Source organism: Lethenteron reissneri, chromosome 33 (genome assembly GCF_015708825.2).
Source record: "Lethenteron reissneri isolate LAM-NWPU_2019-01 chromosome 33, ASM1570882v1, whole genome shotgun sequence".
NCBI classification, from domain to species: Eukaryota; Metazoa; Chordata; class Hyperoartia; order Petromyzontiformes; family Petromyzontidae; genus Lethenteron; species Lethenteron reissneri.
Genome location: NC_083811.1, coordinates 8,085,102 through 8,110,590, shown reverse-complemented (window position 1 = coordinate 8,110,590; position 25,489 = coordinate 8,085,102). Strand labels below are relative to the sequence as shown.

At 43.5% G+C, this 25,489-nt stretch overlaps 1 protein-coding gene across 1 annotated transcript in view; it reads left to right on the top strand.

The window, feature by feature from the left end:
- The window catches only part of LOC133350272 (mucin-5B-like), a 101,266-nt gene that overhangs the window by 19,384 nt on the left and 56,393 nt on the right, over nt 1–25,489 (top strand). The window contains 21 exon segments of the mRNA XM_061564446.1: nt 342–493; nt 1,250–1,388; nt 1,645–1,752; nt 1,928–2,119; nt 3,123–3,362; nt 3,792–3,948; nt 5,276–5,404; nt 5,669–5,694; nt 5,696–5,817; nt 6,184–6,221; nt 6,523–6,678; nt 7,220–7,401; nt 7,403–7,423; nt 15,036–15,201; nt 19,106–19,359; nt 19,473–19,656; nt 19,821–20,046; nt 20,321–20,499; nt 24,463–24,532; nt 24,700–24,791; nt 24,895–25,337. Coding sequence (XP_061420430.1) covers nt 342–493; nt 1,250–1,388; nt 1,645–1,752; nt 1,928–2,119; nt 3,123–3,362; nt 3,792–3,948; nt 5,276–5,404; nt 5,669–5,694; nt 5,696–5,817; nt 6,184–6,221; nt 6,523–6,678; nt 7,220–7,401; nt 7,403–7,423; nt 15,036–15,201; nt 19,106–19,359; nt 19,473–19,656; nt 19,821–20,046; nt 20,321–20,499; nt 24,463–24,532; nt 24,700–24,791; nt 24,895–25,337 — 3,276 coding nt within the window.

The following is a 25,489-nucleotide window of genomic DNA, read 5'->3' as shown; positions in this document are numbered from 1 at the left end:
CCTGTCATGCCAACAACCGTTTTGGCCTGTCATGCCAACAATAATTACTATACAAACACGTATACATTTCTAATTAAAAAAAATAAGTGAAAAATATAAAAGTTATAAACTAGACAGTAATTTTTTTTTCAAGAACATTGTCAAAATTAATTCGGAAATCAATGATGTAACCAAAAGCAATTAAAATGTTTTTTGCAAAATGTAATACTGCAATGCCACCAAGTCGGGTAAACGTGTCCATATTTGTTAGATTGTCCTGATTGAGGGTTATTGTTTAATATATTTCAAATATCTCCATCGTAGTATAAATCAATGAATGCGTTGTGTTGATTTACCTGCAGCTGGGCAGGCAGTGCCAGCCTGGTTGCATTTGCCCAGAGGGCCTGATCAACAATGGGAATGGAGACTGCGTCAAAAAGGAGGAATGCCCTTGCCAGCACAACGGACTGAGCTACACTCCAGGAGACACCATCAAAGTGGACTGCAACAAATGGTGCTTGCATACACCGGCATTAGTTTTGCGCATTCGTTATATTTTAAACTTTTTTTTATAGGACAAATTAACTTGCTATACATTCTCATCATCAGTACAACAGCCATTCTCAATCCACCAATGAACGAATATATCCCCACACCATTTTTTTACCATAGTTCACCATGCTCATTGTGTAATTTAGTGATGTCAGAGAGAGGGCAGGACCAGTTCTGATATCACTTGCCACCTTTGTTATCCATGGCCAGGAATGAAACTGGCGTCACGGGGTTCATTCTGCGGCGTAATAACCACTATAGCACCGCTCCACCCCAGTGATAATTTAATATTTCTTCATGCAATTGATGTTTTTTTAATACATTTATTCTTAAATATAATTATCAAAATCACAGCACACCTATTTGGAGTGGCATCTTCAAAGACTAATTGCCAGGTGGGGAAACACACAGGTGGGGTTTACATTTGGGGTTAAACTTGAATAATAATGTCTGAGTCAAGGCTTGTGTGGTTAGGGTGTGGCGCTCATGATTTTCTGGAAGGGAAGGAGCAATGTTTGAATTTTTTCTTTCAAATTTTCTTGCTGTGGTTTTCACACCTGATGATGATTGCTTGTGTTGCAGTCGAAACGTCGTGAGAATTGTATTGTTTTATATTTTTCTTATTTTGTTTCCCTTCTACGTGACTTTACCGAAAGAACCAAGAAAAATGTATATGTTATTTGTATATTTTAAAAGTGTGTCTGCTCTTGTCTCACAGCAAGTGTTATAGTGGCTCATGGAACTGCACAGAACTTCAGTGTGATTCTACCTGCAAGATGTACGGAGATGGCCACTACACAACCTTTGATGGGCAGCGCTTCCAGTTTGACGGCAACTGTGAATACGTTGTGGCGCAGGTACTGGGACAATTCTGATGAAAATGTCTTAATCAACCTCCAGTTATTCTTCTGAGTAGTGGCTACTTTTGATCAGTTCTATTGATGCTGTTCTTCCAAATATACATGACTAAATATAAATGATGAATGTCATATCGTGTGAATTATGTGGCACAATTTGTGACATGATGTTGGTACACTTACTCATATATATCACTTCAATATGTTTAAAAAACGTTGATGCAAACAAGGCTCATTCGAATGTGTTTGTTTTCAGGACTTCTGTGTCTCTGATCCAAAAGTCGGCACTTTCCAGATCATCACGGAGAATATACCATGTGGCTCTATGTCCACGTGCTCTAAATCCATTCGATTCTTACTGCAGGTAAGCTCTGTCTATATATATATAAAGTATATCATGAACTCCCATTGTTACAAAAAAAAAACTTTAACCGCTGTGTGAATATATACGTTACAATTGAAAGCGTTTTGAATGTCTTAAAGTCCGTTTAATTTGACGTACGTAAGGCGATTCAAGAGTTGCACCATTTATGTTCCAGAACAAGGAGATAAAACTGGCAGATGGTAAATATGAAATCCATGACGTGTCCGGCTCTGCAAGCAAAGGGAGCGAAGAAGTGTTCACAGTTCATACGGTGGGCCTCTATCTGATTGTCAAAGCATCGAATGGAATCAAGCTCATATGGGACAGAAGGACGAGTCTGTTCATCATTGCACCTCCAGACAAAGAGGTGATGTCACCCTCATGTCAACAGTGCACATGGCCAGGCACACTTTTTTCAAATGCACCAACCAGACATCGATACCACTTATTCTGGTTTTTTTTTTGGTTCTTTCGGTAAAGTCACGTAGAAGGGAAGTAATAAAATAATAATATGTTTTATTTTTATTATTTTATTACTTCCCTTCTACATGACTTTACCGAAATAACCAAGAAGATGAAATCCCTGCAGTCACGAAAGCTTTAAATCGAAATTTCAGCTTATTCTGTTATGAATCTACTTCAGCGTATGACTTCAAAACAATTGCAAACACAGGTCGTTTGACTTCAATGGCTACATGTTTTCTTAAAACTAAAAAAAAACTTGTCCTTGAAGCAGCCTAGCTTTTCATATCCTTAATTCCCCAATTAAACAATGAATGTCATTAGGAGTTCCCTCTAATTTCAACAATTGTTGCAGCTTTTTGTTGAGTTTGAAAGACGAATACACAATTATTATTCAATACATTTTACTGAGTTATTTACAATTCAATGATCAAATCTAGAAGTTTTCGTGACTGCAGGGATCCATACTCTTTGGTTCTTTCGGTAAAGTCACGTAGGTATAAAATAAAATCAATAAAATCACGACGTTTCGGGCGCAACACAAGTGTCCGTCATCAGGTGGCACAACCACAGCAAGAAACAATTGCTGAAGTGGGTAAAAGGGGCTACTGCAACAAGAGGCCATATCGGCCTATATGGCTACTTGCTGTGGTTGTGCCACCTGATGACGGACGCTTGTGTTGCGCCCGAAACGTCGTGATTTAATTTATTTTAATTTATACCTACGTGACTTTACCAAAAGAACCAAAGAGTATCAATAATCAAATATTGAGGCTAAAGTATTGGTATTTTTTTTACAATGCCTATATTACAAAAAAATCTACATAAATGCTAAAGGCGTTGAAAGAAGAACATTAAAATGAAATAACTTGTTTTCATCTGCCATTTGCTTGCCAATTGACTTTCAGAACCAGCTGTGTGGCCTGTGTGGCAAGTACAACTTCGACATGTCAGATGACTTCACCATGCGCGACCGCTCATTGTCGGCCAGTGCTCTGCACTTTGGCAACAGTTGGAAGGCGAGCGACACATGCTCAGACGTGACCGATGAAGCATCACCCTGCGAGATGAACCCTTACCGCAAAGCGTGGTCGGAGCGCAAGTGCAGCATCCTCAAAACCGACGTCTTTGAGGCCTGCCACAGCCAGGTACTGTTTGAAAGTGTCACCATTGTCATGATCGTAGTAAGTTATTGTCTATCCACTGCTAGATGAAGGCGTCCTCATGCCATTGCCACCCCTTACGGCCCCGCGATGCTACAATCCATCTGCTGTGCATGAACTGATCTCAACCCCCAATCTCCATGGTGGTCCGTCACATCGTGTGCATTTATTCTTCTGGAATTCTGTCATTAGCGCCGTCCACCGATCATCATCTCATTTTCTAAAGTGTGCTCGCCAAATCCACTTAACGTTTCACGAGCATATTTATTAACGTACTTCTTCAAAAAATGTTATCCATACAACAACGTAGTAAATACAATATATTGCCATTTAGCACATGGAGAAGGTTTTATTTCCGTATTGAATTTTTTTTGGATGTTGCGCCCACACTTACCCACGGCGTTGTGCTCGAAGGTGGACCACATCCCATTTTACGAGGCGTGCGTGCGCGACTCTTGCGCATGCAACATTGGCGGTGACTGCGAGTGCTTCTGCACATCAGTGGCCGCCTATGCAGAGGCGTGCACCTCGGCTGGCCAGTGCGTGGCGTGGAGGACCCCGGATCTCTGCCGTAAGCAGTCCGCTTGCGCACACTGCCACATGCACCTTATTTTGCTTCTGCATCCACTCACCGGGTGACCAAGATCGAGCGAATTTGGTCGAGCAGCAGGATTGCAATTATACTATTCTTAGTTCGTATTATAATGCGGAGCAGACATTGCATCATTGTGAATATTCCTGAAGTTAATTTGTAGTTAATTAAATAGGCAATTGAAATGTATTACGTTTAAGTGAAGATGAAAACTGAAAAAAAACAAATACTTCTTATATGGAAGATGCAACCTAAGGCTGCCCAACACAAACGTAAAATTTCGTTACAAAAGAAAATATTAAAAGTTCACAGTCAAGCACTCTGTCATTCTAGTGACACTACTGCAGAAGACATTGCATGAACAAGTATGGTAATCACATCATAGTAAAGTCACTAGAAACTTTGACCTCATGTCGAATACAGAGTCTTGGTGTGTAGCTTCAAGAGCTGTTTGCTTTTGGGTTGCATCTTCCTTTGAGTATTTGTAGGTTTAAAAATGCCTTACATTTGTATGATTGCAGTGCGACAATTTACAAGTGTAGTGAGTCCAACTGAGTCACAGACGTTGTTCTTTAGAGGAAACACATTTATTTGTAACATCAACACGTAACACAAAGGGGTAACTGTCCCGTCACCAGATACAGCCTAGGGTGGTGGCCACCCAGCTAACTACCCTATATGGAGGAGTTACAGCTACGAAGGGTCTGACCCTCACTCGGGTCCCGGCCACGTGTTGATGCCTCGCAGGACGTAGAGCATGCAGCTTGTAGACGTGGAGCTTCCAGCTTGTAGGACGTAGAGCTTTCAGCTTGTAGAATGGAGCGACCCCGGTCCCTCTCAGGGACCCACCTTATATCCCCCTGGGTCGGGGCCGCTCCGCCCTTGGCCTTCTCGAGCGTTCCAGCTCTCTCCCAATCCCTCTCGAGAGCTCTCCCCGGTCACGTGATCGCCCCCCCCCCCCCCACCTGGGAGCCTCTCTGTGGATACTCCAGATCATGTGTCTACGGGGTCAACCAGAGTGCCATGGCTCGGGGCAAGCCTGTCCCTGGGCTGACACTCTCCCACTCCCCTGTTGGGAGCCCGCACTACACGCTATGCGTGGTGCCCTCGCTATCGCAGCGCACACCAAGCCCCGCTAGGGCTGGTACTACACCCACCTATGGGGTGTACGTGATGACATCACGCGCCACGGCCCTCTCGCGCCGGCACCCTACAGTGACATCCCTGATGTCACTACATACTTATTAATCAACTCGTGCCTCGAATGTAATAACATAACGAGAATACTTGTTTTATTCTCCTCTAGCTGTCTTTTGCGACTACTACAACAGCCCCGACTCATGCACCTGGCACTACAGACCATGTGGCATCGTAAACACAAAAACCTGTGGCAACCCAGCGGGCATCAACTTGGGCAATTTCCCACATCTTGAAGGTAAAGTTTCAAAGTTGTTCTTTTCCATTGATATTTTATCTGGCCATCGGCTACACTTTCAAATTGCAGAAAACTGTCTTACCGTCTTTCAATAAGTGTCATTAGTTCAATGGTGAGCAAATTTCTGTAGCCTATGTATGAGACGCTGTTTTGTTTTTATTCCATCTTTATGCAATTGAATACAATTCTTAGTCCACTGCATATTTGAATATCCGTTCCCTCTGTTCTTAAGACATTTTGCTCACCTGCTGCATATATTCGTAGGTTGCTATCCCAAATGCCCAGCAAAGGACTCCTTATCTGGATGAGCACATGATGACGTGTGTTTCCATGGACAAATGCAGCTGCGAGATGGGCAGTCAGATTGTCCCCGCGAATGGCACCGTGGTTAACAGGGACACTTGCGAGACCTGGTGAGGTTCGGTTGCATACACGATGCATGTGCAAAACAATAATTAAATATAACATTAATAATATCCCATCCCACGAATAATTATTATCCAACAACTTGTGAAATCGTGTAATATTGTTCCGAAATTAAACGTGTAAAAATGTTACTCGGAATATTTGTATTGGTGATTTTTGCTACATTAACGATGCATAGCTTTAATTATTTAAATATCTATTTGTCTATTATGTATACAGTTTAACTTATTCAGAACACGTGGCCTGATATATACATATATTACTCTGCTAATCAACCGAAAGATCATGAACATAAAGTGTTTATACATTTCTATACGCTAACAATTACCCAATGATATTACCATGTTTTGCAGCACCTGTGTGATGGGAAATATGGAATGTGTACCATATGGTAAGCTGAAAACAGTTGCACACATTATTCATTTGATCATTATCAGCCAGCATCTTTCCACTGCTTGATGAATGCATCCCCTGTAACCATCCCTCTCAATGCAGTAACCCATGTAGCTCCTGCACACAAACTGATCCCATCACTCTATCTCCACGGTAATCACGGGCATGTTCCCTCATCTGGCATCTCAACTAGGCTTCTTTCCCCTCACAACGGTGCTGCTTGAGACAGTTTTCACGTTTGGGAGCCTCGCAGTGACTAATATTACATCTAAGAAATGTTGGTCTTTGTGTGCCCCCAGACTGCTGCCAGTTCAATGGGGGGAACTACCTCCCGGGAGAAACAATCTTCACGAGCGATGGCCTTGATGGCCTCTGCCATTTCACTGCGGCGTGTGAGCTTGGTGGACACATCCACAGGGAGAGCAGCTGCCAACCCACCACACCCATCATCACCGGTAATGAAACCAAGTTACAATTATGTTGATATTCAAATCGGGCTGGGATCATTCGTATTTTCATGTTAACTACAATTGAAGGGGCAAAGTAAAGTGATACATTGACATGACAGCGTGCCTTTTATTTGCCCTCAAACATCTTTCTCTGTCGGTTTAACACGTAGGCTTTCGCGACCAATATGATCCGTAATATAGGTTTTTGGGTAAGAAATATAAATATATGTCATTCACAAACGTGTATTGTGATGTTGATAGAAGTCTTGTCAATGCGATTTCTTAAAAATCGAAATGATCCTAGCATCATGTTTATATTTAAAAGAGTATCTGGCTGCTATAAATGTCCACAAGATAAACCAATTCGTTGAGCTATAATTTGTGGCCAGGTCGCTTCTGAAAAATAGCTATATAGCTCAGTGGGCCTTACCTAGTAAATAAACATCGTTTAATTTACTTTGATTCTGTTTGTTTTATTATATAAAGTACTAATAAATCCCTTTGTTAAAATGAAGTTGTGAAATTGAATATGCGTTTCAATGAACAGGGCACTCAACAACAGCATCAACTGTCACAACCGTGACGTTCACAACGAAGAAAATTACGACAGCATTTAGTTCTTCATCTCAATCTCCAGCACCCACAACGACGCTCGGTCCTCTAGTGCCCACAACGACATTGGCAACATTACCAAAAATAACAACAATATCAACAATTGAAGAGTGTTACTTCCGTGAAACCACCACGTCAGGTGAGTGAAAATATCACCGTGCCTATTATAGCAATGTGTTTCAAAAAGATGGACCCAATTTCAAAGATATATCGATTTCAAATCGGGTCCATCTTTTTAAAACACCCTGTATATGTTCTCTTTAATCACCATAGTGTTGTTGATAAATGTATTGAGACTATTGTTAACAGACTCTGCTAAGTTAATACATGTGTGAATGTATCAGTTACGGAGACACTTTCTCAAGAAGGGACGCACGGTGGTTAAAGTATGCATGGTGATTATGAGTCTCACACTTATTATATGTGGACATATTGGCAGTACATTAGTGCAGCATAACACACTGGTCCTCATAAAACAGCCTAAAATCTAAATTTCAATCAGCAAATATGTTTATCCATCTTTAATTGTCCCTGTCACCAAATTTGTTGCGATTCAAATGCTTATTCGGTTTATTGAGACTTGATAAAAAAAAAAAGTCAATCTTGACCATTGATTTGGGTTCATTGAATCGAGGAACCGTCCCACCAATTCTAGGGCACGAGTCAAATCTGCCTTTGGAACACAGAGCAGCCAATTGTCATCAGGCTGGGGTGCTATACGGCAACAAACTGTGAAACTCCGTGTTCAGCCACTCATGACGTTCATCGTCCGACCGCTTCGACATTACGAGAACTGATTTTGAAGCACCCTGCAAGATTTTCTGACCGGGGTTGCGAACCGTGGGAAAAAAAATATATTGTTGTGAAAAATGTGCTTTTTTTTATACCGCCCACCGGTGTACCGCAAAAACGTTCGTTTGTATGTTCTACAGTTCATGGAATCGTGGAAGGTTGACAACTGCACGATCGCCACCTGCAATGGAGGGAACAACATCTCTTACTCCACCAAAAAGTGCAGCGTCTCCAAGAAACCCAAGTGCCGCAACGCAGTGATGGTCTACGATGCGGATGGCTGTTGCTACACCTGGAAGTGCTTCTGTGAGTACCTTTCTCACTTTCTAAAACAAAATAAATGCATTCAAGCATCGCGATGGTACTGGCGGCAATTGTTAGGAATACCTGGATATTTAGAGTGAATGAACATAAATGAGCATAAAATGGAAAGAAATACAAATGTATCCTAAATCATGATCGTAAAACGTGGACAAATTTTGTGTGTGCAGTTCAAGTTTACTTTGTGAATTATGTTCACAAGCAATAATATGTATGTGATAATTACATATATATACTATTCAAATGTGTTTGAATAGCACTGCTTTAGGAAGGATACGTTTAACGTATATTATACGTGAATAATTTCATTAATTTAGGATATTAGACAATGTTTTCCACTTTAGAGCAATTCCACTAGCTCTTGTGGAGTCTGTACAATTGAATTGTTTAAACATTACAATGAATTGATTATTTTAAGTTGTATTACATTGAGGCAATGGTAGAATGTTCTTGTGCAATGATGATTTGTGCTTATTCTGCCCAAAGGCAACTGCAAGGGATGGGGAGATCCCCACATCCGCACCTTCGACCAAGTTCTGTACGCATTCCTGGAAGACTGCACATACACCCTGGTGGAGGAGAAGGTTAACCGCCACCATCTCTCAATCATCACCGACAATTTCCAATTCTTCCCTGGAACCCCAGCCTCCTTCCCCAGGGGCATCACCGTCAACTACAATGGCAACTCTGTCAACATGAGCATCCCAGCCATTGTCAGGAAAAAGCAGAGCATCATCACGGTAAACATCACCGTTATTTTTTTTCACAACCTAAGTATGTATAAGAGCAAAATAATTCATCTGAGATGCCTATGTTTGGACAATGGTAATTGATTGCACTTTTGAATTTATCCAGGTTCTCTACAACAATGAGCTGGTAACACTACCATTTTCATCAGACGGGATTGAGATTACATCCACAGGATGTTATTGTGACGGTGCACATCCCTGCAATCTACTCAACGATCGTCTTCACTGGCCAGATGTATTCTATTGATCTTCCATATGAGCTCTTTGGTGACAACACCCAGGGACAGTGTGGTAAGCGAACTCTTTCAATTATTTGGGGACAAATTGACAGGTTACATGTCTACAACATTTATACAACATTATTGAAATGCACAGCAATCTTTTTTTCCTAAAGTCACTTGTAAATTGTCTATCAACGGATCCATACTCAAAGCCCCATTATTGTCGCATTTTAGGAACGTGCAACAACCAGGCCAGTGATGACTGTGTGCGCAAGAGTGGGAAGTCGGAAGCATCTGATTGCTGCCAGGTCACGGCCAAGGAGTGGATGGTGGCCGATCCCAGCAAGCCACACTGCAAATCACCAGGGCCATCGGGCAGCGTGCCTTGCCAGACTCCCACTCCAACCCCTACAGCCCCTTGTGTATTCGACCACAAACTGTGCAAGGCCATCGATAAGACGTACGCAACCTTAACCATGATTATGTTATAATAACAGACCTAATTTTTCCAATTGCAACGCACTTTTTCGTATATATCTGACATCCAACGCTTTCATAATGTGAAACATTGAAGAAAATCGCTTGATTGGTGTACCGTTCGTTTTTGCACTGAAGATTAATTTTCGAGCATAATATTTCCACTGTGTTTATGGTACTGTACTTTCAAATCAGTCACCATCCACTTATTGCGTCTCTACAGGGAGTTTCTCTGCTTGCTCAGAGGTGACCAGTCTATTGAGCTACATAGAGACGTGCAAGTTCGACCAGTGCAGAGTGAACTCCATTCCAGCTGGGTGCCCCAGCATCCAATCTGCAGCAGATGACTGTGCCATGCTGGGCTATTACGTGGACTGGAGGAAAGCCACCGAAGGAGGCTGTGGTAAGAAACACCAGGACTCTCATGGACCCTTGCCCACGGCATTATTAATCAGGACTCTTACATTTGTAATAAAGGTCGTTGAAGCGACTTCTGGAATCCGGTCTTTATTTGTCTTTCATTACAACACTCCTTCACGCTGCTGACAGACAGCGTGAGAGGGATAGAAAGAGAGAGATGCGCGCAGCCACGTGGCAGCCTGGACCCCCGCTCTCGTGTGGCCTCTCCCCTTCGTTCGTTCCAGTTCTGACCACGTGTTGTTCGTCTCCACCCCTATTTAATACCTGGGTCACGTGGTACGTTTCCACCAATCCTGGTTAGCCTCTATGGAATCTTCCAGACTCCACCGTAGGCTCCCGGGACCACGCCCCTGACTCGTCTCCCCATTGGCTGTGGCTAAAGCCAGCAGAACCAATCGTCTACTTACAGCTGTCACCTTTCCATTACGACAGGGCCATGCCCCTAGGCTTCCCCCAATTGGCTATGGACCAGGACTGGCAGAGCCAATCATCGTGACGAGTTGTGATCCGTCAACGACCCGGATATATCCTCACATTACACATTGTACATCTGTGCACTGCATCATGTATTGTGATGACTGACAGCATGTAATCGAATGGTTGGGTTCACAGACTTCGAGTGTCCTGTTGGAATGGAGTACAAGCCTGCAGGACCCAAACCGGTGGCATCCTGCAGTTCTGGGTAATGTGTGTTCCTATTACCAACTAGACAATGAATCATACAAAAGCTTTATGATCTCATCTTCATTTCTGTCAAGTGTAATGTGAATGCGTAAAATACTTGTTAAATATGGAATTGTCAACATATGTTATGAATTGCATGTAATGTCTATGTTTGTGCAATGCAGTGGCAGCGTTGAAATGACCACCGAACTCCGTGAGGGCTGCTTCTGTCCAGAAGGAACAATGATCTGTGACCATGCTTGCGTCCCACTACCAAGTAAGATCACTGATATAGTTATCTTAACTATTGTCGCTAAATAACACATTTTGCTATCGTCAGTATTTGAAAAATAATGGGGATATTTCTAATTATTTTCCAGCTTCAACAACACCTCCATCTATTACACAAGAAAGTACAACCACTGTTACCTTTACCACGGGAAAACCATCAACCACTGAGGTGACAACAGCGTTCATATCCTCAGCCACATCTCTAGGGTCGTTGCCCACAACACCTGAAACAACTGCTGTATCTACAACAGTCGACAAAGGCTGTCGCTCTGTAAATCCACCACGTCAAGTAAGTGAATATTCTTATTGCCTTCATCTCTTGTAGCTTCCTTGACTTGACAATATGATTAATGCATGAAATACAAGATGCTACCATGTCATGAAAGCCATGTTATTATTATTTTAACATGCTAAGAATTTTTATCAAGTTCCTCACACCGATTATCCTTTATCTTTGCAGTTCATGGAATCGTGGAAGGTTGACAACTGCACGATCGCCACCTGCAATGGCGGCGACAACATCTCCTACTCCACCAAAAAGTGCAGCGTCTCCAAGAAACCCAAGTGCCGCAACGCAATGATGGTGTACGATACTGATGGCTGTTGCTACACCTGGAAGTGCTTCTGTGAGTAGCGTTCTCGCTTTCTAAAACAAACTGGATGGATTGAAACGTTTTGATGGTCTCGAAACACAATGGATATGGATGCTTTACGATCTGAATATCGTTCGAATGCTTCGCGATTTTTTCCTGCATTAAGCTCATTGCTTAAACATTCCTGTAATTAAAACTTGCCTTTCTAAAAAAATATATCATACAGTTTATTCGGTGACATTTTGAGAGAGCATAGTGAATTGAAATTTACAATGCTTTGAATCATGATGAATTGATGATTTAGAATGTTGCCGTGATTTAATTTCTATTAATTTGTGTTCTTGGTAGAATGTGTTCCAGTGCAATGATGATTTGTGCTTCTTCTGCCCAAAGGCAACTGCAAGGGATGGGGAGATCCCCACATCCGCACCTTCGACCAAGTTCTGTACGCATTCCTGGAAGACTGCACATACACCCTGGTGGAGGAGAAGGTTAACCGCCACCATCTCTCAATCATCACCGACAATTTCCAATTCTTCCCTGGAACCCCAGCCTCCTTCCCCAGGGGCATCACTGTCAACTACAACGGCAACTCCGTCAACATGAGCATCCCAGCCATTGTCAGGAAAAAGCAGAGCATCATCACGGTAAACATCACCACTATATTTTTTCACAACCTAAGTATGTAAAAGGAAGATAATTCATCTGAGATGCCTATGTTTGGACAATGGTAATTGATTGCACTTTTGAATTTATCCAGGTTCTCTACAACAATGAGCTGGTAAAACTACCATTTTCATCAGACGGGATTGAGATTACATCCACGGATGTTATTGTGACGGTGCACATCCCTGCAATCTACTCAACGATCGTCTTCACTGGCCAGATGTATTCTATTGATCTTCCATATGAGCTCTTTGGTGACAACACCCAGGGACAGTGTGGTAAGCGAACTCTTTCAATTATTTGGGGACAAATTGACAGGTTACATGTCTACAACATTTATACAACATTATTGAAATGCACAGCAATCTTTTTTTCCTAAAGTCACTTGTAAATTGTCTATCAACGGATCCATACTCAAAGCCCCATTATTGTCGCATTTTAGGAACGTGCAACAACCAGGCCAGTGATGACTGTGTGCGCAAGAGTGGGAAGTCGGAAGCATCTGATTGCTGCCAGGTCACGGCCAAGGAGTGGATGGTGGCCGATCCCAGCAAGCCACACTGCAAATCACCAGGGCCATCGGGCAGCGTGCCTTGCCAGACTCCCACTCCAACCCCTACAGCCCCTTGTGTATTCGACCACAAACTGTGCAAGGCCATCGATAAGACGTACGCTCCCTCAACCTTAACCATGATTACGTTCAAATAACAGACTATTTTCACAAGTGCAACGTACTTTTTCATATTATATGTGACATCCTGCGCTTTCGTAATGTGAAACATTGAAGAAAATCGCTTGATTGCTGTACCGTTCGTTTTTCACTGAAGATTAAATAATGGAAGATTGCCTCGAGAGGCATTACTTTTCGAGGATAATATTTCCACTGTGTTTATGGTACTGTACTTTCAAATCAGTCACCATCCACTTATTGTGTCTCTACAGGGAGTTCTCTGCTTGCTTAGAAGTGACCAGTCTATTGAGCTACATAGAGACGTGCAAGTTCGACCAGTGCAGAGTGAACTCCATTCCAGCTGGGTGCCCCAGCATCCAATCTGCAGCAGATGACTGTGCCATGCTGGGCTATTTCGTGGACTGGAGAAAAGCCACCGAAGGAGGCTGTGGTAAGAAACACCAGGACTCTCATGGATCCTTGCCCACGGCATTATTAATAAGGACTCTTACATTTGTAATAATGGTCGTTGAAGCGACTTCTGGAATCTGGTCTTTATTCGTTTTTCATTACAACACTCCTTCACGCTGCTGACAGACAGCGTGAGAGGGATAGAAAGAGAGAGACGCGCGCAGCCACGTAGCAGCCTGGACCCGTTCTCTCGCGTGGCCTCTCCCCTTCGTCCGTTCCAGTTCTGACCACGTGTTGTTCGTCTCCACCCCTATTTAATACCCGGGTCACGTGGTACGTTTCCACCAATCCTGGTTAGCCTCTATGGAATCTTCCAGACTCCACCGTAGGCTCCCGGGACCACGCCCCTGACTCGTCTCTCCATTGGCTGTGGCTAAAGCCAGCAGAACCAATCCTCTACTTACAGCTGTCACCTTTCCATTACGTCAAGGCCACGCCCCTAGGCTTCCCCCCATTGGCTATGGACCAGGACCGGCAGAGGCAATCATCGTGACGAGTTGTGATCCGTCAATGACCCGGATATATCCTCACATTACACATTGTACATCTGTACACTGCATCATGTATTGTGATGACTGACAGCATGTAATCGAATGGTTGGGTTCACAGACTTCGACTGTCCTGTTGGAATGGAGTACAAGCCTGCAGGACCCAAACCGGTGGCATCCTGCAGTTCTGGGTAATGTGTGTTCCTATTACCAACTAGACAATGAAATATACAGAAGCTTTATGATCTCATCTTCATTTCTGTCAAGTGTAATGTGGATGCTTAAAATACTTGTTAAATATGGAATTGTAATATATGTTATGAATTGCATGTAAATGTCTATGTTTGTGCAATGCAGTGGCAGCGTTGAAATGACCACCGAACTCCGTGAGGGCTGCTTCTGTCCAGAAGGAACAATGATCTGTGACCATGCTTGCGTACCACTACCAAGTAAGATCACTGATATAGTTATCTTCACTATTGTCGCTAAATAACACATTTTGCTATCGTCAGTATTTGGAAAATAATGGGGAAATGTTTAATTATTTTCCAGCTTCAACAATACCTCCATCTACTACGCAAGAAAGTACAACCACTGTTACCTTTACCACGGAAAAACCATCAACCAATGAGGCGACAACAGCGTTCATATCCTCAGCCACATCTCTTGGGTCGTTGCCCACAACACCTGAAACAACTGCTGTATCTACAACAGTCGACAAAGGCTGTCGCTCTGTAAATCCACCACGTCAAGTAAGTGAATATTTTTAATTCCTTCATCTATTGTAGCTTCTTTGACTTGACACTATGATTAATGTATGAAATACAAGAGGCTACCATGTCATGAAAGCCATGTTTTTTCCCGGTTTTTTCACGTACTAATATTTTTTTTATCAAGTTCCTCACACCGATTATGCTTCATCTTTGCAGTTCATGGAATCGTGGAAGGTTGACAACTGCACGATCGCCACCTGCAATGGCGGCGACAACATCTCCTACTCCACCAAAAAGTGCAGCGTCTCCACGAAACCCAAGTGCCGCAACGCAATGATGGTGTACGATGCTGATGGCTGTTGCTACACCTGGAAGTGCTTCTGTGAGTATCTTTCTCGCTTTCTAAAACAAACTAAATGGATTGAAACGTTATGATGGTCTCGAAACACAATGGATATGGATACTTTACGATCTGAATATTAGTGAGCTTCGCGATTTTTTGATGCATTAAGTACATTGCTTAAACATTCCTGCAATTAAAACTTGCCTTTCTAAAAATATATATAACATACAGTTTATTCGGTGACATTTTGAGATGGCATAGTGAATTGAAATTTACAATGCTGTGAAATATGATGAATGGATGGTTTAGAATGTTGCCGTGATTTAATTTCTATTCATTTGTGTTCTTGGTAGAATGTCTTCCAGTGCAATGATGATTTGTGCTTCTTCTGCCCAAAGGCAACTGCAAGGGATGGGGAGATCCCCACATCCGCACCTTTGACCAAGTTCTGTACGCATTCCTGGAAGACTGCACATACACCCTGGTGGAGGAGAAGGTTGACCGCCACCATCTCTCAATCATCACCGACAATTTCCAATTCTACCCTGGAAACCCAGCCTCCTTCCCCAGGGGCATCACCGTCAACTACAATGGCAACTCCGTCAACATGAGCATCCCAGCCATTGTCAGTAAAAGGCAGAGCATCATCACGGTAAGCATCACCGTTGTTTTTTTCCGCAACCGAAGTATGAAAACGGAAGAGCAAAATATTACACCTGAGAAGCCTATGTTTGGACAATGCTAATTGATTGCACTTTTGAATTTATCCAGGTTCTCTACAACAATGAGCTGGTAACACTACCATTTTCATCAGACGGGATTGAGATTACATCCACAGATGTTATTGTGACGGTGCACATCCCTGCAATCTACTCAACGATCGTCTTCACTGGCCAGATGTATTCTATCGATCTTCCATATGAGCTCTTTGGTGACAACACCCAGGGACAGTGTGGTAAGCGGACTATTTCAATTATTTGGGGCCAATTTGACAGGTTACATGTCTACAACATTTTTACAACATTATTGAAATGCATCACAATCTTTTTTTCCTAAAGTCACTACTAAATTGTCTATCAACGGATCCACACTCAAAGCCCCATTATTGTCGCATTTCAGGAACGTGCAACAACCAGGCCAGTGATGACTGTGTGCGCAAGAGTGGGAAGTCGGAAGCATCTGATTGCTGCCAGGTCACGGCCAAAGAGTGGATGGTGGCCGATCCCAGCAAGCCACACTGCAAATCACCAGGGCCATCGGGCAGCGTGCCTTGCCAGACTCCCACTCCAACCCCTACAGCCCCTTGTGTATTCGACCACAAACTGTGCAAGGCCATCAATAAGACGTACGCAACCTTAACCATGATAATGTTATAATAACAGACGTCATTTTTCCAATTGCAACGCACTTTTTCGTATATATTTGACATTCAACGCATTCGTAATGTTAAACATTGAAGAAAATCGCTTGATTGGTGTACCGTTCGTTTTTGCACTGAAGATTACTTTTCGAGGATAATATTTCCACTGTGTTTATGGTACTGTACTTTCAAATCAGTCACCATCCACGTATTGTGTCTCTACAGGGAGTTCTCTGCTTGCTCAGAAGTGACCAGTCTATTGAGCTACATAGAGACGTGCAAGTTCGACCAGTGCAGAGTGAACTCCACTCCAGCTGGGTGCCCCAGCATCCAATCTGCAGCAGATGACTGTGCCATGCTGGGCTATCACGTGGACTGGAGGAAAGCCACCGAAGGAGGCTGTGGTAAGAAACACCAGGACTCTCATGGACCCTTGCCCACGGCATTATTAATAAGGACTCTTACATTTGTAATAAAGGTCGTTGAAGCGACTTCTGGAATCTGGTCTTTATTCGTCTTTCATTACAACACTCCTTCACGCTGCTGACAGACAGCGTGAGAGGGATAGAAAGAGAGAGACGCGCGCAGCCACGTAGCAGCCTGGACCCGTTCTCTCGCGTGGCCTCTCCCCTTCGTCCGTTCCAGTTCTGACCACGTGTTGTTCGTCACGTGGTACGTTTCCACCAATCCTGGTTAGCCTCTATGGAATCTTCCAGACTCCACCGTAGGCTCCCGGGACCACGCCCCTGACTCGTCTCTCCATTGGCTGTGGCTAAAGCCAGCAAAACCAATCCTCTACTTACAGCTGTCACCTTTCCATTACGTCAGGGCCACGCCCCTAGGCTTCCCCCCATTGGCTATGGACCAGGACCGGCAGAGCCAATCATCGTGACAAGTTGTGATCCGTCAACGACCCGGATATATCCTCACATTACACATTGTACATCTGTACACTGCATCATGTATTGTGATGACTGACAGCATGTAATCGAATGGTTGGGTTCACAGACTTCGAGTGTCCTGTTGGAATGGAGTACAAGCCTGCAGGACCCAAACCGGTGGCATCCTGCAGTTCTGGGTAATGTGTGTTCCTATTACCAACTAGACAATGAAATATACAAAAGCTTTATGATCTCATCTTCATTTCTGTCAAGTGTAATGTGGATGCGTAAAATACTTGTTAAATATGGAATTGTCAATATATGTTAAGAATTGTACGTAAATGTCTATGTTTGTGCAATGCAGTGACAGCGTGGAAATGACCACTGAACTCCGTGAGGGCTGCTTCTGTCCAGAAGGAACAATGATCTGTGACCATGCTTGCGTCCCACTACCAAGTAAGATCACTGATATAGTTATCGTCACTATTGTCGCTAAATAACACATTTTTCTATCGTCAGTATTTGGAAAATAATGGGGAAATGTTTAATTATTTTCCAGCTTCAACAATACCTCCATCTACTACGCAAGAAAGAACAACCACTGTTACCTTTACCACGGGAAAACCATCAACCACTGAGGTTCCAACACCAGCTGTAACCACAACCGTCCACGAACCAATTACTACAGTTGTGCTAACTACCACAACTCTGTCTATGGCTGGATCAACACCTGGCCAATCAACTGCACCCCAGTCACAAACAACAGCTCATGTTGAACAAACGACCACATCCCCGCAAAGTGGTGGGACACCAGTCCAAACAACGATTTCAGAGCCACAAAAATCTACCTCATCTGGTGAAACATCAACGGCTCCTTTATCCACCACAGCGTTCATATCCTCAGTCACATCTCTTGGGTCGTTGCCCACAACACCTGAAACAACTGCTGTATCTACAACAGTCGACAAAGGCTGTCGCTCTGTAAATCCACCACGTCAAGTAAGTGAATATTCTTAATGCCTTCATCTCTTGTAGCTTCTTTGACTTGACACTATGATTAATGCATGGAATACAAGATGCACCCATGTCATGAAAGCCATGTTATTATTATTTTAACATGCTAAGAATTTTTATCAAGTTCCTCACACCGATTATCCTTCATCTTTGCAGTTCATGGAATCGTGGAAGGTTGACAACTGCACGATCGCCACTTGCAATGGCGTGGACAACATCTCCTACTCCACCAAAAAGTGCAGCGTCTCCAAGAAACCCAAGTGCCGCAACGCAATGATGGTGTACGATGCTGATGGCTGTTGCTACACCTGGAAGTGCTTCTGTGAGTATCTTTCTCACTTTCTAAAACAAACTGAATGGATTGAAACGTTATGATGGTCTCGAAACACAACAATAGTTATGGATACTTTAGGATCTGTACATCGTTCGTGAGCTTCGCGAATTTTTTGCCGCATTAAGTTCATTGCTTAAACATTTCTGTAATAAAAACGTTTGCCTTTCTAAAAAAATCTATCATACAGTTTATTAGGTGACATTTTGAGATGGCATAGTGAATTGGAATTTACAATGCTATGAAATATGATGAATTGATGATTTAGAATGTTGCCGTGATTTAATTTCTATTCATTTGTGTCCATGGTAGAATGTGTTCCAGCGCAATGATTATTTGTGCTTCTTCTGCCCAAAGGCAACTGCAAGGGATGGGGAGATCCCCACATCCGCACCTTCGACCAAGTTCTGTACGCATTCCTGGAAGACTGCACATACACCCTGGTGGAGGAGAAGGTTAACCGCCACCATCTCTCAATCATCACCGACAATTTCCAATTCTTCCCTGGAACCCCAGCCTCCTTCCCCAGGGGCATCACTGTCAACTACAACGGCAACTCCGTCAACATGAGCATCCCAGCCATTGTCAGGAAAAAGCAGAGCATCATCACGGTAAACATCACCACTATATTTTTTCACAACCTAGGTATGTAAAAGGAAGATAATTCATCTGAGATGCCTATGTTTGGACAATGGTAATTGATTGCACTTTTGAATTTATCCAGGTTCTCTACAACAATGAGCTGGTAAAACTACCATTTTCATCAGACGGGATTGAGATTACATCCACGGATGTTATTGTGACGGTGCACATCCCTGCAATCTACTCAACGATCGTCTTCACTGGCCAGATGTATTCTATTGATCTTCCATATGAGCTCTTTGGTGACAACACCCAGGGACAGTGTGGTAAGCGAACTCTTTCAATTATTTGGGGACAAATTGACAGGTTACATGTCTACAACATTTATACAACATTATTGAAATGCACAGCAATCTTTTTTTCCTAAAGTCACTTGTAAATTGTCTATCAACGGATCCATACTCAAAGCCCCATTATTGTCGCATTTTAGGAACGTGCAACAACCAGGCCAGTGATGACTGTGTGCGCAAGAGTGGGAAGTCGGAAGCATCTGATTGCTGCCAGGTCACGGCCAAGGAGTGGATGGTGGCCGATCCCAGCAAGCCACACTGCAAATCACCAGGGCCATCGGGCAGCGTGCCTTGCCAGACTCCCACTCCAACCCCTACAGCCCCTTGTGTATTCGACCACAAACTGTGCAAGGCCATCGATAAGACGTACGCTCCCTCAACCTTAACCATGATTACGTTCAAATAACAGACTATTTTCACAAGTGCAACGTACTTTTTCATATTATATGTGACATCCTGCGCTTTCGTAATGTGAAACATTGAAGAAAATCGCTTGATTGCTGTACCGTTCGTTTTTCACTGAAGATTAAATAATGGAAGATTGCCTCGAGAGGCATTACTTTTCGAGGATAATATTTCCACTGTGTTTATGGTACTGTACTTTCAAATCAGTCACCATCCACTTATTGTGTCTCTACAGGGAGTTCTCTGCTTGCTTAGAAGTGACCAGTCTATTGAGCTACATAGAGACGTGCAAGTTCGACCAGTGCAGAGTGAACTCCATTCCAGCTGGGTGCCCCAGCATCCAATCTGCAGCAGATGACTGTGCCATGCTGGGCTATTTCGTGGACTGGAGAAAAGCCACCGAAGGAGGCTGTGGTAAGAAACACCAGGACTCTCATGGATCCTTGCCCACGGCATTATTAATAAGGACTCTTACATTTGTAATAAAGGTCGTTGAAGCGACTTCTGGAATCTGGTCTTTATTCGTCTTTCATTACAACACTCCTTCACGCTGCTGACAGACAGCGTGAGAGGGATAGAAAGAGAGAGACGCGCGCAGCCACGTAGCAGCCTGGACCCGTTCTCTCGCGTGGCCTCTCCCCTTCGTCCGTTCCAGTTCTGACCACGTGTTGTTCGTCTCCACCCCTATTTAATACCCGGGTCACGTGGTACGTTTCCACCAATCCTGGTTAGCCTCTATGGAATCTTCCAGACTCCACCGTAGGCTCCCGGGACCACGCCCCTGACTCGTCTCTCCATTGGCTGTGGCTAAAGCCAGCAGAACCAATCCTCTACTTACAGCTGTCACCTTTCCATTACGTCAAGGCCACGCCCCTAGGCTTCCCCCCATTGGCTATGGACCAGGACCGGCAGAGGCAATCATCGTGACGAGTTGTGATCCGTCAATGACCCGGATATATCCTCACATTACACATTGTACATCTGTACACTGCATCATGTATTGTGATGACTGACAGCATGTAATCGAATGGTTGGGTTCACAGACTTCGACTGTCCTGTTGGAATGGAGTACAAGCCTGCAGGACCCAAACCGGTGGCATCCTGCAGTTCTGGGTAATGTGTGTTCCTATTACCAACTAGACAATGAAATATACAGAAGCTTTATGATCTCATCTTCATTTCTGTCAAGTGTAATGTGGATGCTTAAAATACTTGTTAAATATGGAATTGTAATATATGTTATGAATTGCATGTAAATGTCTATGTTTGTGCAATGCAGTGGCAGCGTTGAAATGACCACCGAACTCCGTGAGGGCTGCTTCTGTCCAGAAGGAACAATGATCTGTGACCATGCTTGCGTACCACTACCAAGTAAGATCACTGATATAGTTATCTTCACTATTGTCGCTAAATAACACATTTTGCTATCGTCAGTATTTGGAAAATAATGGGGAAATGTTTAATTATTTTCCAGCTTCAACAATACCTCCATCTACTACGCAAGAAAGTACAACCACTGTTACCTTTACCACGGAAAAACCATCAACCAATGAGGCGACAACAGCGTTCATATCCTCAGCCACATCTCTTGGGTCGTTGCCCACAACACCTGAAACAACTGCTGTATCTACAACAGTCGACAAAGGCTGTCGCTCTGTAAATCCACCACGTCAAGTAAGTGAATATTTTTAATTCCTTCATCTATTGTAGCTTCTTTGACTTGACACTATGATTAATGTATGAAATACAAGAGGCTACCATGTCATGAAAGCCATGTTTTTTCCCGGTTTTTTCACGTACTAATATTTTTTTTATCAAGTTCCTCACACCGATTATGCTTCATCTTTGCAGTTCATGGAATCGTGGAAGGTTGACAACTGCACGATCGCCACCTGCAATGGCGGCGACAACATCTCCTACTCCACCAAAAAGTGCAGCGTCTCCACGAAACCCAAGTGCCGCAACGCAATGATGGTGTACGATGCTGATGGCTGTTGCTACACCTGGAAGTGCTTCTGTGAGTATCTTTCTCGCTTTCTAAAACAAACTAAATGGATTGAAACGTTATGATGGTCTCGAAACACAATGGATATGGATACTTTACGATCTGAATATAATTAGTGAGCTTCGCGATTTTTTGATGCATTAAGTACATTGCTTAAACATTCCTGCAATTAAAACTTGCCTTTCTAAAAATATATATAACATACCGTTTATTAGGTGACATTTTGAGATGGCATAGTGAATTGAAATTTACAATGCTGTGAAATATGATGAATGGATGGTTTAGAATGTTGCCGTGATTTAATTTCTATTCATTTGTGTTCTTGGTAGAATGTGTTCCAGTGCAATGATGATTTGTGCTTCTTCTGCCCAAAGGCAACTGCAAGGGATGGGGAGATCCCCACATCCGCACCTTTGACCAAGTTCTGTACGTATTCCTGGAAGACTGCACATACACCCTGGTGGAGGAGAAGCTTGACCGCCACCATCTCTCAATCATCACCGACAATTTCCAATTCTACCCTGGAAACCCAGCCTCCTTCCCCAGGGGCATCACCGTCAACTACAACGGCAACTCCGTCAACATGAGCATCCCAGCCATTGTCAGTAAAAGGCAGAGCATCATCACGGTAAGCATCACCGTTGTTTTTTTCCGCAACCGAAGTATGAAAAAGGAAGAGCAAAATAATACACCTGAGATGCCTATGTTTGGACAATGGTAATTGATTGCACTTTTGAATTGATCCAGGTTCTCTACAACAATGAGCTGGTAACACTACCATTTTCATCAGACGGGATTGAGATTACATCCACAGATGTTATTGTGACGGTGCAAATCCCTGCAATCTACTCAACGATCGTCTTCACTGGCCAGATGTATTCTATCGATCTTCCATATGAGCTCTTTGGTGACAACACCCAGGGACAGTGTGGTAAGTGAACTCATTCAATTCTTTGGGGACAATTTTTCAGGTTGCATGTCCACAACATTTTCCAACATTATTGAAATGCATCACAATCTTTTTTTCCTAAAGTCACTTGGAAATTGTCTATCAACGGATCCACACTCAAAGGCCCATTATTTTCGCATTTCAGGAACGTGCAACAACCAGGGCAGTGATGACTGCGTGCGCAAGAGTGGGAAGTCGGAAGCATCTGATTGCTGCCCCATCACGGCCAAGGAGTGGATGGTGGCCGATCCCAGCAAGCCACACTGCAAATCACCAGGGCCATCGGGCAGCGTGCCTTGCGAGACATCCACTCCAACCACTACAGCCCCTTGTGTATTCGACCACAAACTGTGCAAGGCCATCGATAAGACGTACGCAACATTAGCCATGATTATGTTATAATAACACACGTCATTTTTCCAATTGCAATGCACTTTTTCGTATATATCTGACATCCAACGCTTGTGTAATGTGAAACATTGAAGAAAATCTCTTGATTGGTGTACCGTTCGTTTTTGCACTGAATATTAATTTTCGAGCATAATATTTCCACTGTGTTTACGGTACTGTACTTTAAAATCAGTCACCATCCACTTATTGTGTCTCTACAGGGAGTTCTCTGCTTGCTCAGAAGTGACCAGTCTTTTGAGCTACATTGAGACGTGCAAGTTCGACCAGTGCAGAGTGAACTCCACTCCAGCTGGGTGCCCGAGCATCCAATCTGCAGCAGATGACTGTGCCATGCTAGGCTATCACGTGGACTGGAGGAAAGCCACCGAAGGAGGCTGTGGTAAGAAACACCAGGACTCTCATGGACCCTTGCCCACGGCATTATTAATCAGGACTCTTACATTTGTAATAAAGGTCGTTGAAGCGACTTCTGGAATCCGGTCTTAATTCGTCTTTCATTACAACACTCCTTCACGCTGCTGACAGACAGCGTGAGAGGGATAGAAAGAGAGAGACGCGCGCAGCCACGTGGCAGCCTGGACCCCCGCTCTCTCGCGTGGCCTCTCCCCTTCGTTCATTCCAGTTCTGACCACGTGTTGTTCGTCTCCACCCCTATTTAATACCCGGGTTACGTGGTACGTTTCCACCAATCCTGGTTAGCCTCTATGGAATCTTCCAGACTCCACCGTAGGCTCCCGGGACCACGCCCCTGACTCGTCTCTCCATTGGCTGTGGCTAAAGCCAGCAGAACCAATCCTCTACTTACAGCTGTCACCTCTTCATTATGTCAGGGCCACGCCCCTAGGCTTCCCCCCATTGGCTATGGACCAGGACCGGCAGAGCCAATCATCGTGACGAGTTGTGATCCGTCAATGACCCGGATATATATCCTCACATTACACATTGTACATCTGTACACTGCATCATGTATTGTGATGACTGACAGCATGTAATCGAATGGTTGGGTTCACAGACTTCGAGTGTCCTGTTGGAATGGAGTACAAGCCTGCAGGACCCAAACCGGTGGCATCCTGCAGTTCTGGGTAATGTGTGTTCCTATTTCCAACTAGACAATGAAATATACAAAAGCTTTATGATCTCATCTTCATTTCTGTCAAGTGTAATGTGGATGCTTAAAATACTTGTTAAATATGGAATTGTCAATATATGTTATGAATTGTATGTAAATGTCTATGTTTGTGCAATGCAGTGGCAGCGTTGAAATGACCACCGAACTCCGTGAGGGCTGCTTCTGTCCAGAAGGAACAATGATCTGTGACCATGCTTGCGTACCACTACCAAGTAAGATCACTGATATAATTATCTTAACTATTGTCACTAAATAACACATTTTGCTATCGTTAGTATTTGGAAAATAATGGGGAAATGTTTAATTATTTTCCAGCTTCAACAACACCTCCATCTACTACGCAAGAAAAAACAACCACTGTTACCTTTACCACGGGAAAACCATCAACCACTGAGGTTCCAACACCAGCTGTAACCACAACCGTCCACGAACCAATTACTACAGTTGTGCTAACTACCACAACTCTGTCTACGGCTGGATCAACACCTGGCCAATCAACTGCACCCCAGTCACAAACAACAGCTCCTTATGTTGAACAAACGACCACAATCCCGCAAAGTGGTGGGACACCAGTCCAAACAACGATTTCAGAGCCACACCAATCTACCTCATCTGGTGAAACATCCACGGCTCCTTTATCCACCACAGCGTTCATATCCTCAGCGACATCTCTAGGGTCGTTGCCTACACTACCTGAAACAACTGCTGTATCTACAACAGTCGACAAAGGCTGTCACTCTGTAAATCCACCACGTCAAGTAAGTGAATATTCTTAATGCTTCTTTGACTTGACACTATGATTAATGCATGGAATACAAGATGCACCCATGTCATGAAAGCCATGTTATTATTATTTTAACATGCTAAGAATTTTTATCAAGTTCCTCACACCGATTATCCTTCATCTTTG